Below are 12,597 nucleotides of genomic sequence, written 5' to 3' on the forward strand. Positions count from 1 at the left end.
CGAGCTTAGCTACCATGAGAAACACGCTCGGACCCGAATTGAAAGTTTCGCGGTCCCTACCTAAAATCTTGATGTTATCATTCAGTGAGACCTCACGAAGCATGGCCAAATACGAGGGGTGAGTAATAATATGTAGTGCGAATGTGTGCCTGTCGGGTCGCGGCAAGCAAACTTGTTAGACACGGGTGGTAAGCAGCCAAGGCATCCCCGAAAGACACAGCGTGGGATTAAACTGAGCCTCCATTCCGGATGGTCGGTATCTCGTTCCCATTCGCCGGGGACCAGGCTTGCAAGGTCTCACTAGCGGGCGGCGAATTTGCACGTACGTATAGGCACCGTAGGGCAGCAGGTGGACTCGGGGAGGCGGGTTGGTTCCACGGAGGCTTCCGTCATCACATTCCCCCACGTGAAGCCGTGGTTGGCAGTCCACCGCAGGTCCCGTCCTATCCGGGGGTGACGGAGAGTCATCGTCAACCAAACGCATTCCATTTGCAAGTCAAGGCAAGGTGTAGTTGGCATGTGAAGAAGTGGGTAGGTAACGAGTGGGGTGGTTGATGTGTGTTGTGTGAATGATGATTGAGAGAAAATCTATCCTTTTTGTTCGCCTGCCCAAGCATCTATTCCTCGTACATAGGTATCTCGTATAAATAGCACATGCAAAAAAATAATAAATACAACGACATTGCTGAGATGGGTGGTGGAGTTTCGTGGGAGTGTAGAATCGGATGGTTTGCGAGAGCACAACTCAATTCCACTCACGAGCTCCCGAAACTCACTTGTGCTATAGCGAGCGACCCCTCGACTCCAATTCCTCTCTGTTTCCCTCCGCCCACCCCCTCAGGACACTGGTTTTTCACCGTCCAAGAGAGATGGATGAAGCCTCTTGGATGAGGCTGGGTTCTGCAAACTTCGTCTCTTGTCCAGTCAGAGCAAAGTGCACGTACTCCTGCTCCCCAATTTTCCTCCTCTTGTGCCTGACTTATTCCAAAACGGCCCCCAGGGGAATGTCAGAAAGGTTAAACTTCCCATCTTTCCTCTGGCGGAGCCCTAGATGTTCCAACATTCCCTCTGCCCCTCATTCTTTTCCCCAGAGTTCCCCGGATCAGTCCTCGGCCGTAACTAAGATTCCGCCTTCTCATAGTACGGCACTTTCATGTAGATGAAGGTTGGCGTTGTATAGACGAGTCGAGATTCTTTGGACGGGCTTCTTTGTGTGATGTTTCGGCTCCGAGTGTGTCTGCTTTACTTTCCCAAGTCCGAGCAGGTCTGGAAGTGTCGCTGGAAAGCTTAGCCAGAAGCCAGAAAGGATGTGGGTCGGTCAGCAGTGGTATCGTGGTGTCTGTCATCGCTCTCGGAGTGTTCCGTGAACGAGCGAACCTTCCCGTTCCCCTTCTTGTCGGAAAGTTGAGGTGAGGATGAGACGGGGTCTGGAAGCAGAGCCCGGAGATCGGTGCTAAGTGACAGCCGTATAAGCAAAATCCGACGTCGGACCCAGGGTGTCTCCATTACCCCGGCCGGATAGGCAAAGCCCGTCTGCCAGGTTCATCCCAAACCCCGAGCGTGAATGAACGCCGTCGCTTCCGCCGCATGTACGCGCATGAAGCAGTTGGTCATCGGAGCGGCCTTTTGCCTGGAGGTGCGTTCCCGTGATTCGACACATTTCCCGGTGTTTTCATTCACATGGGAAACATGGGCGGGCCAGATCCACCAGGCATCCCCTCAAAAATCTCCCCGAGCCCGCTCATCCCGCTCAACCACGGGTCCTGCGCCATAACATACCGCATCCCGTTGCTCAAGCTCCCCGGACTCGTCCCGAACCCCGTCGTGATCTCCTCGAGCGATAAATCATTCGTGAAGCCCGGATCGAGTCCGAAATCTTGTAAATCGTTTGTCCAGACGGGGTTCAACCACGGTGCCACTGAATTCGGCCCAGGCCCCGCTCCCGCCCCGGCTCCGCCTCCATCGCCCGGACCTGCAACCGTCGTCGCCGCCGTACCGCTCGACGCCGCCGTCCCCGGCCCGGAACCAGGTCCGTCCATCGGGGCAGGTGTCACGGCGCTCGGGTCGTAGAGGAAAGATTGGCGTGATGGAGGCGGGTTCCAAAGGATATTGTTCGTCGCGCCGCCACCACCGCCGCCGCCAGAACGATCATTTTGCGTGGCAATCTCTGACAGCAGGTGAAGAGGCGTGTTGGCGGCGGGGTACTCCTGCATCGGCGGGTGCTGTTGCCCCGCATACACCCGTCGCTGCGCCTGGTGCTGCTGCTCTTCGGCGGCAGTGGAAGCAGGCGTCGCCTCCGGCCGCCGAGAAGACGACTGCGCAGCAGCAGAAGCCGGCGTTTCGGGCTGCGAATTCGAGGTCTTGAACCCAGCAGCAGCAGCTTCCGGCACGGGAACACCCATCGCAAGCCCCTTACTCTGCTTCAAGAACCAACTCCTCAACATGACCAACACGATCAAGAACTTGGCCGCAGGCCGACTCCGATCATCCGACGCGGCGGCGCGGAACTTTTCCAGCAGCGCGTCGAGGTAATACTCCACCTTCATGTTGTCCTTGTCAATCACCCTACCCAGCTCTGAACCGGGCGCCGTAGCGGAAAAGTACATTTTGATCAGGACCACGACGGCGTACGCCACGCGGACAAAGTTGAAGACGGGCAGGCAACGGATGCTGGGCACCTCCATTGCTAAAAATGCCTCGAAGATGCCGTCAATGGCCGAGAGGCAGGCGGACAAGGCGTTGATGTGCGAGGTTGTCAGGGTCAGGTTCGTGAGCATGCCGTCCTTGAGGGTGGCTGTGTCAAATGGCGGGCGGATGTCGTCCATTTGGGTGTGGAGGGCGATTTCGTGCATGTAGAGCGAGAGGACGTGGAAGGACATTTTGAGGGTTGCTTCATCAATAGTCGTCAGTCGCACAGCCTTATACAACCGTCGTGAGTATGAATAGAGGGGGTAATAACTCACATTGCATTTCCTCCTTGGGAACGGAAGCACTATACTTCTCCAAATCCCTCTCCAGCATCCTCAGCGAATACTGCGTTCTCGAATCCGTAATATTCGGCACCACAGCCGGGTCATCCATGGAGAACTGTATCCCCACCTCCTCGGCAAGCCGATGCGTCCACACGAGGTGACAGAAATACTTATCCGACGGCGCCGCGTCCGCGCTCGTCTGCAGCGCCTCCATCGATTCGGCCATGAAACTCGTCCACCGCACCAGGTTCGGCCGGTGCAGCGCCATGGAGGTGTTCGCCGCCAAGAAATACGCGGCCAGCCACGCCCGCCGACACTCGCTCGTCGTCGGGTCCGGAGGCGGCGCCCTCTTGAACGGGTGGTTGCGCCACTGGTAAGGGATCTGCATCTTCCTGCCCGCCGTGCGCCGTCCCAGCCCGATATCCAGCGCCATCACGGCGCCAATATGCACAAGCTGGTAAAACTTGAGCTCCTCAAAGTGCTCTGGCGGCCAGTACCATATCACAGCGACCTGCAGCGCCTGCACAATCTCCAAACTCTTCTCGCCCGTGATGATAATCTTCTCGGCGAAAATCTGCATCAGCTCCTTAACCAGCCTCCGCTGCACGTTGGGGCTCTCGGAGCTCGACGCCGCCATGATGGCCAAGAAAAGCAGCGGCTTCGCCATCCTCGTCTCTTCCGCCGTCGCGCCGCGCGGGAACACTACCGCCGGCATGTGCGGTGCCATGAGCGTGTTGTACCGCTCAAACAGCTCCGCCGCTTTCTCCGCGCTCAGGATCCCGCGCTCCACGACGTCGGCGTAGTCGCTGCCCATGTGGATCGGCGGCGCCGGCCTAGCCCCGATTTGTCCCCCTTCCGGTATATCGCTGCCGCTCGGCGTATCGTCTCCGCGGTCTGAGTGTTTCCTCTTTTGCCCTGCTGCGGCTGAGGGCGGCGCCGGGAAGGTAATATGGTCGAACCGCCCCTTCTCCGCGGCGTGCGCCTCCTGCGGGTCAAGCCCTTCCACAGATAACCCCGTTCCAGCAACTGTACTTGAAGTCCATTCCCTCGCAAGACCGTGACCTCCCCAACCCTTATTATACGGATTCTCGTCCCTACCTGGCGTGGATAAGGCAGCATGCGCGCTCGTCGTCGTCGTCGCCACCGCAGGCGCGGCACCCGGCGCCGCGGAGCTTCCGCGGGCCTGCAAGCTCGCCGTCAACGCATCAATCTTCTTCTCCAGCTCCGCGACCCTCGAGTCAGTCTTCTTCTGCCTCTTGCGCGTCGGCATCGTCACGACGCAGTTCCTCCCTGCCTTCTTGCACCGCTTACACGGGCCCTCGGTATCGTTCGGATCGGGTTCGCATCGCACCTTGAGACCCCGACATGCCTCACATGCGCGCGGCCGCTTGGGGTCGTCGGGGTTTCCGCCGTGAATCGAATCGTGTTGTGGCGTCTCGCCATCGTGGCCCGAATGAGGCGTCTCGGGGGAGTCGGGGTGTTGCTGGTGGTGATGGTGTCCCTGGCCCTGGCCCTCGGAGCTTACTCCAGCGGCGGCGGCTGCGGCTTCGTCATCGTGGTAGGCGCCGGCAGCGCCTTGAGAGGTCCCGCTCATACCATTGCTGCCATTGTTAGAGGGCTCCGCGCTTCGTAGTGCTGGGTCGAGAACTGCGGCGCCGTGATCCATTTCGGGAGGAGCTTGGCGAGGTGCAGTGCTGAAAGCCAATATCAGATGATCGGTGACGGCGACAGAAAATACCGACCTTTGTTCGGCGGAGGGCGCGGAGAGTTGTGGCCGACGGCTGTGCGCCGACCTTTCCGTCACTAACAAATATTAGTCAGCGGCGAGGGCAGCAAGTATCAATCAAGTCGAAGGGCAATTCAATAGTGTCCTCACACTCCCGTCTCTACTTCGCAACAGGTCAATTCGTAGTTGTCACCCCTCAAAATGAGAACATGATTCATATAGATTTTCCCGCTGTTTAAGCTAAACTAGATATATAAAATGCCAAAGCCATACCTTCGCTGCATGCGATCCCGGAAACCATGAGACGAGGTGCCACTCGCAGCTCATCACCGTCAACGCCATGCTGAGGTCTGTGAAACAAAGCAAGCATAAGCCACCAAAAACCACATGGGTGACAGCAGCGCCCTGAACAGCAGTGTTTCCTGTGTCCATATGATACAAACGTTATCCCTCGGACTCATTGGATGTTCCACTTTGCATCAGGCACTCCATGTCCAGCTCACTCCTACTTCGACTCGCGAATGTGAAACAATGGACAATTCAAAGAGGCTTGGGATTTGTAGGTGATGATCGGTATTAGATAGAAGTGGAGCGCTCGGCGCCGGTCCGGATTGGTGTGATATGTTCGGGTATATTGGCGCCATCATGTCGTCCATGCCTCTTGGGCTGGCATTAATAGATAAAACGTGAAGAAAAATATGCAAGGGATGGTATCAACGCTGCGTGTGAACGAGTGGGTATGTTTGCGTAATGAGGGAGTGAAAGTGAGGCCTAGAGCAACCAGACTCACGAGAGACGATGTAAGGCATCTCAGAATTGGGTCTCTTCTCGCAATCGACTCTTGGAACTTTGTGGGTTGAGGCCGACCACGTTACCCATAAAGATGGCGCTTTCGCGTCTCTTATGTTGGTCGTATCCTGAGGAACTGTTGTCGTAGCCGCGAGCCATTTGCTGGTAGTTGTTGTTCTGGTATCCTGATGGCATGTACTGAGGCTCATATGTTGTGCCACGGCCGACAGGATAATTTGGTGGCGGTGTGGGGGATTGCCGAGCACTCTGCAGGTCCTGGAGTAGAGGAGGGGGAGTGTTGCCGGTGCGTTGCTGGCCAGTCATGGCATCCATCAGTCTCTGGCGATGCGGTGATTGACTGGACCCCGCTGATGTGGAAGGACGCGCATGTTGAGAAGGGTCGTATGAAGGCCGGTTCGGAAGCCCATTGTTCATCGAGGGCAGGGAGCCTGATCTCTCTCGGCCCGTCTCTCCTTCGGCGAATGAAGACGGCAGCTCATACTGCTCGGGTTCCAGGCCGAAGATGCCAAAGTAGTTTTGCAACAGCAGGGCAAATACCGGTGCTGGGATGTTCAGAGTCGGAGAGAACACGATGCCGACGTTGCGGACCGTCATCTTGTTCATGTCTGCGTTGTTGATAATCTTGATCAAAAACGCGATCAGATACTTGAGTAGAGTGGCGTTTGCTTGGGGCAGCCTCTGAACCAATTCAGATACAGCGGCGATTTTGTCTCTTTGGTCGGTCATCTCCGTCACCGAGAGGAACTCGAGGTGGAGGTCCCGGGTGAGTATTGTTGTCGGAAGTTCACGGAGATACAACTTCAAGAGTGACGCCACAGCATGAATGTCGTAGTAAGTCTCGTCGGTAACGAGGTTGACATCGCCCTCTGTGTTAAAGCGCTCGCGAAGCTGCTTGATAACGACGTTTGAGCCGCTCAGGCGGAAAATGCCTTCCTCCAGAATTGCGTTCTTGGCGTCCAAGTATTGAATGCATCGATACACGACGGCGGGGAGAGGCACGTTCACATCAACAGGGTGGTTGTAGCGAACAGCTTCGGCCAAAGGAGCCCCAAAGGCTTGGCGAATGGGTCCCTGGTATCCGCCCTGGGGAGGTGTTGACGAGCCGCCTTCGCTTCCACCAAACAGAGAATCCTGGCCGTCAGACGACGATCTCGTCTTAGGGCCGAACCCGAAAAAGCTTCGCTTTTTCAGCTTCTTCTCCTCGTTGACGGGAACGCCAAGTCCTGCTCTATTTCCCCACTGCGCAGAGTCGGCAATGACCTGCATATCCCGTGGAGCGGAGATCATCATGGATGGCTGCGAAGACATTCCCATGGGTTCAACAGGGTGGCTATTCTCTGGCATATGTCCATGGTTTTTGGGGCGCGCAGGTCCGCCATGGTGGGGAAGATCGCCTTGAGATGTCGCATCGTATCTCACGCCTATGAGGCTGTCGGATTCAGTAGGCTGATGGTGGTGCTGGGAAGCGGTCTTCTTGTATCGCTGCTTCTTCTTTTCGGCACGCTCAGCTGCGCTAACATGTTGGCGATCTTGAGTCTGCTGCTTCGCGGCGTGGGCCTCATCTTCTTCCGGATCTTTATAATCAATCCATCTAAGTAAAGCGTCGACCCACTGGTCTCTTTCCCTGTCATTCTCGGCACAGAGAACGTGCTTCACATGACTGGTAGAATCCTTCTTCTTTGGCTCAAGAATTAGGAATGCATGACGGTACTGGTTGTCCATGTCATCTGAGTTGGCAGACGGTTGCGGTGACTGATTTTCGTTGCTCTGGGACTGTTTGCCGATCTGAGAGCTAGGAAGCTTGATGGTGCCCAAGTGTGCACCCCCGGGCGTTTCGTAGTACTTGAGATGCGGCCCATCGAGGACAAAGAAGCGGGCTTTCCAGCCACCAAAGTTCTTGCCTCGCTTGGTGAGATATCCGGTTCTGAATGGGCGACCGCCAGGACCAGTCTTGACTTTGGCTTCCGCCATGCTCTCCATCGAGCCGGCGTCGTCGGCGTTTGGTGGCAACGTGTGAGTCGACAGATACTTGCAGAGCTCAAGAGCACTAGCGGTATCCAAAGGAGTCTCCAGAAGCTCTTCCAGGTAGTGGTTGAGAGCGATTCGCCGCGCGTCGAGCTTAGCAGGCGCGTGGCCACTGAAGAGCGACCTCTCTGGGGTCTTCGCAGTGAAGGCTGGACACTGTTTCAACCTTTGGTCGAGCTTTGCTAGCGAAGCAGAGTCCTTCTCAACCCGCCAAAGCTCGCCCGGTTCGGAACGGGAGAAAATGGCAAGAGTAAACACCGGATCCTCTTCCAGTTGTGTCAAAGACATCAAACTTGCCCGAGATGGTTTCATGCGCGAGGACGCAACCTTCACCTTAATATTCGGCAAGACGTTTGGAGGCAGGAGCAGATCAGGGTATTCCTCAGTGGTGAATCCCTTGAAGATGCGACCACGCTCAGTCGGACTGCCACGGCTCTTCTCGCTGGCTGAATCCCATCCCTTCTTGACAATGTTCAGAGGTTGAGGACTCTTGAGAACCATAGGCTCTGGGCCGGATGGTGTTTGGAGAGAGTGGCCTGGTGGGAGAGGGATCGGCTGGCGAGGTGGCCGTGGCGACAAGGGCGCGGCAGGAAATGAAGAAACACTGGGCGCAGGGCTATCAGATGATGACAGACCGCCCATCGGACGCGGGCTTGATGGTAACCCGGGGCTCAGCAAGGGAGCTTCGAGAGTAGTTGCATTCAGAACTGAGCCTAGAGAAGCTGGGATATTCTCACGCTGCATCCTCTTCGGAGGGCTTGGTGGCAAGCCCGTTGGGGCCTCAGGAATGCCCTCAGTCGGCGAGGTAGTTTGACTCTGTGGTGTGCTCTTCTTGGATAAGCTTCTCCTCTCCGCCTCTTGAATGGCCAAGATTTCCCGGTCCTGGTCGTCCTCTTCGCGTGTCCTACGGCGACCGCGTTGCTCAGTGAGGATTTCGTCCACCTCTAGAATGTCGTCAAAGTCGGAGTCAGAGTCATCGTCCTCAGCAGCTGGTTGAGATTGACTCTGGAGCTGCAGAGGAGCTGGGGGAGGCTTCCGCGGTGGTGGGGCAGGAAACTGTGAAATACCCTCGCTGGCTGCCGATGCTGGCTCTGGTACTCCAGGAGGCTTAGGTGGAGGCATGCTTGGCGGCTGGCTCGGTAGGCTTCGGGATGGTGGAAGACCGAAATTCAGAGGAAGATCCATGATTTGCTCGTCCTCATGCTCCCTCCGTGCCGCTTCTGCTGCTTGTTCCTCGGCATCATGGTTGTACTGATCATAGGCGTGCTCATGTGCTTTGGGCATCTCGTGAGACGGGTCTAGTAGAGCACCAACTGCTGATGGAGGGCCGTTGGGCTGGTCGGCGGGAGGTGTGATCGGGTAGGGGGCCATGGCCATATCCACGGGTGAGTGCTTCTGGCTGTCAGAGTCTAGAGTTGGCGAGTCCGGTGCAACGACTTGTCGCTCCTTTGGAGCGCTGACGTCGACTGTCGGTATTCCTCTGCTAACGGGCATCTTGAGGACCTTGCTGCTAGTTTTCGATCCGTCTGCCCCTGTCAATTCCGGTATTGACATGACTTCTTTCAATTTCTTTCGGTACTTCTCCTTATCTTTCAAGGCCCGTTCCAAGTCTTTGTTGAGGCCCAAAATCATGGCTCTCTGCTTGTCGACTAAGCGCCATAACTGCGCGTTCTGTTGCGATTGCGAGTTCTTCTCTTTCAATAGGTACTGGATCACCGCTTCCGGGCTGCCTGCAGTCTTGATCAATCCCTCAATGTCTGTGGGATCAGACTGACTACCAGCTGCGCCTCTGTGCGGCTGTGACTTTGTGGAGATGGCTGAAATAGCAGAGTCCATGGAGGAGTTCCGCGGCGCTCCTTTGCTCTGTTTGCCCCGCGATGCAGCGGCCAATCCTCCGGAAGAAGACATTGGAGATCGGAGGGGGCCTGCGAGAGGCCTAGATATCAAGACAGGTTCGGAAGCGCTTCGGTTATCATTCGTAGGGAGCGGTGATATTCTCGGTCTACTGTGACTGTTTCGTCTGTCAGCTGTGTAACGTATGGCGACGCAGGGAGCAACTAGAGATGGTCAAATCGGGAGGAGGCGACGAGACACACACGTACCGTAGTGTGCTGCGTTCGGGCGTGGATGAGCAGGACGAATCGCTTTGATAATATGTCTGCGGTTCTCCCGAAAGATCTACTGGAGAGCGGAAATCGTCGGTTGGCGTCGTGACTATGTCTGGGACAGTTCGAGAACGGTGGGTATGGAATCTTGCCCCGGGTGGGAAGAAAGATGACGATCGAGGAGAGAAAGGGCTCGTCGGCGAAGAAATGGCGGTACTCTCGTGGAGGGGACTGGGTATCGGGCGCCGAGGGGATCTATAGGGTGGAGGAGGGCATCAGTCAATATGCTGCCAGGCCAGAGCCGTGGATCCAAGTCCCACAATAAAGTAGGAAAGATGGTAAGGCAGCTAGAGAGTCGGCGTTGAGCGAAAAGTCAAAATTAAGAAGAGTCGCGGGCCGCCAAGACAAGCACACGATATCCTCGCAGGCCGGGGATCGAGGTAGAGAGAAGTTGCGTTCTCTTTCTCTCCCTCTGCGGTTGGAGTTCGGTGGTGGGCGGAGGCGTGGGTAGACAAGCGAGCGAGTCGCAGGACTGTTTATCCAGCGGGCGTGGAAAAGTCAAGGCAAGGTGGTAGGGTCAGGGAGGAGAAAGAAGCAGCAACAGCAGCGGCAGCAGTAAGAAAAAGCAAGGCACAGAGAGAGAGCAACCAGAGCGAAGCAGACAGGCAAGCCAGAGCGAAGCAGAGCAGAGCAAAGAGTGGACCGTTACTCGTTTGGTAATCAGAGCCAGTGGAGGCCTAGTGGAACGTACCTTGGAGATGGAGTAAGAAGAGGGCTGGTCGCACTGCTAGGAGTGTGACTGGCAGCGGTAGCGGTAGCGATGCTTGTATTGGCGGTGGTGGTGCCGTTGTTGCTGATGCTTGCAGGATCGGATGCTGGGATCAAGAGGCCTGTCGTGGGGCCATCCTTGGAAGAAGGGGAGTAAGAGGAGACGTCTGCGACCTGCAGCCGGTGAAGAGGATGTTTTTGGTGAGGGAGGCGAGGGTGATGATGAGCAACGGGGGCGACAGCAGAACGACGTGGAGCAGCATCAGCAGCAGCATCAGCAGCAGAAGCAACGGCCGGAGCAGAAGCAGAAGCGGATGCGTCAACGGGAAGTCCAGACGTGGAAGTCGTACCAGAAGCATCAGGATCTGAAGTTGAGCCCTGGGCACTCTGAGTCTGGAGCGCAAGCTGCGACATGGTGGGCAATGCGACGGAAAGACAACTGGCCGGCGGCCCAACTAGGGGTGTGTGCAGGGTCAGAGCTTAACGCAGGACAACCTCGCAGCGGTTTCGAGATGCCTGGGTAACCCCGACTGCCGTTGCATGTAGACCGGCCTCTTTCTAGACGGGATGCAAATTGCAGTGTAGGTATTTTATTTTTGTTTCTCGGGAGCGAGCGAATCCAGCCGGGAAGGGACGCGGACGGAGAGCGGAGCCGAGGGGCCAGTCGTGCAAGGACTAGTCGAAGCAGACCAGAGTCGACTCTGATCTGTTCTAATGCAGATAGGTAGCCAGTCGCAAAGGCCGATTTTTGGCTCTGCTGGGTTGGGTTTTGGAGGTTGAGGTTGTCGTCACGGGTCGTTGTAGTATTGCAGGGCGAGCAGGACGTAAGACGAGGATGTGGAAGGACGAAGAAGAGGTTGTATCTTGGACGTGGGCCAGAGCAGAGCACAGTAGATCAGATGAATTGCGTCCTTCGGGTCCCAAGGGAGGGATAGGAGGCCCGTCTCGCGGTGCCGGATATGCTTTGTGAAAGGAATGCTGCCAGCCGGGCGTGGATGAGACAAGTGCCCGTTGTCTTGGGTAGGCGTGCGCGTGTGCGTGTATGTATGTGTGTGTATTTGTGTGTGTATTTGTGTGTGTGTGGTGTTGTGACGGGGGGCGATGCTGGACGAGAGGACCATTGGCTGGCACAGACGCAGAAAGAGAGCGAAAGAAGCAACTCGGCTATGGACGATTTGGCATCCGTGAGGTGAGGCCAGAAGCAAAGAGACGGGAGGATGTGGCCGTTGGGGTGGCCGAAGTGTAGGTTTTCCGATGAACAATGCAGTGCAATGCAACGCGAATGATGGTGGGCTAGGCCGGACAGACCCAGCTTCAGAGTCGACCAGCGTTGAAGGGGAAAGGATTTGATGTTGTGGTGTTGTGGTGTTTTGATCAAAGAACCCCCTTATTTCCTGTCTTGCCGCTTCCAGCAACTAGCAAAGGGAGGCTGATCCGTGGTGCTGTTCGTGGCAGAGGAGGGTAGCATTCGAGTCGACCGTCAATAAAACTAGCGGAGAGCCTAGAAGTCTGGAGAAGAAGATCAGAATATCATCTGTATGGCAGTAGTCCATTCAACTAGTCGAGCGTGTCTGTCGCCAAATATCCATTCCAAAATAATCCAGGGCAGGTCGGCAGCGGCATTCGCAACCGAACCTTAACAGGAGAGGGAGACGGGGAGGAGAGGAACGTACATCTGAAGGTTAAACAGGGTGCCGGGGAATAAATGGCCGGCCGATGGTGGTGGTGGTGGTAGTACCTCGAAGCGTGAGTAATGGAGGTATCTTTGCACCACCGATACCCCGATAAGGTACTTGGAAGCCACAGGGGCCAATGACAATCAAATAGTCGTAGCAGCAGGATGCGTGGACTGGGAATTGGCTGCAGGTGGTGCAGTCCCCTGTTGCTGCTGCTGTACGTTCCTGGTCGTGTGGGTGGGTTCGTGGTTCTTGGAGTCTGCATCTGCCGCTGCAAGGTGTGGCCAGAAAGGGAAGGATGCAGTTGGGATATGGAATAGTCTGTCCTCCGTGATAACCATACGCTGGTAGGTCTCCTGAGGGCCTTCGAAGTTCCGTCCGTTCAGGGGCCGACTCGGGGAAGAGGAGCGAGGGTGAGAATGTCGGAAAGAATGCGAGCGTGGCGGGACGTATAGACGTGGACGTGGGGAGGAGATGAAGAGGAGGAGGCAGAAGAGATTGGATTGACAATGGCC

General features: G+C 56.3%; 3 protein-coding genes across 3 annotated transcripts; all 3 read right to left on the minus strand.

The window, feature by feature from the left end:
* Window positions 1-175: 175 nt before the first annotated feature.
* On the minus strand, window positions 176-484 carry CCOS01_04451 (uncharacterized protein; the record flags this gene model as incomplete). Its single annotated transcript, XM_060452632.1, has 1 exon — window positions 176-484. One exon carries the CDS (start codon window positions 482-484, stop codon window positions 176-178), a length of 309 nt encoding a protein of 102 aa, XP_060316590.1.
* Window positions 485-1,676: 1,192 nt separating this feature from the next.
* On the minus strand, window positions 1,677-4,638 carry CCOS01_04452 (uncharacterized protein; the record flags this gene model as incomplete). Its single annotated transcript, XM_060452633.1, has 2 exons — window positions 1,677-2,890; window positions 2,964-4,638. The coding sequence occupies 2 exons, from the start codon at window positions 4,636-4,638 to the stop codon at window positions 1,677-1,679; spliced, it is 2,889 nt and encodes a 962-aa protein (XP_060316591.1).
* Window positions 4,639-5,508: 870 nt separating this feature from the next.
* Window positions 5,509-10,820, minus strand: CCOS01_04453 (RhoGAP domain-containing protein; the record flags this gene model as incomplete). The annotated part of the gene is made up of 2 exons (XM_060452634.1): window positions 5,509-9,544; window positions 10,390-10,820. The coding sequence occupies 2 exons, from the start codon at window positions 10,818-10,820 to the stop codon at window positions 5,509-5,511; spliced, it is 4,467 nt and encodes a 1,488-aa protein (XP_060316592.1).
* Between the last annotated feature and the right edge of the window lie 1,777 nt (window positions 10,821-12,597).

This window comes from Colletotrichum costaricense (genome assembly GCF_030867565.1).
Source record: "Colletotrichum costaricense strain IMI 309622 chromosome Unknown Scaffold_4.1, whole genome shotgun sequence".
In the NCBI taxonomy this organism is placed as follows: Eukaryota; Fungi; Ascomycota; class Sordariomycetes; order Glomerellales; family Glomerellaceae; genus Colletotrichum; species Colletotrichum costaricense.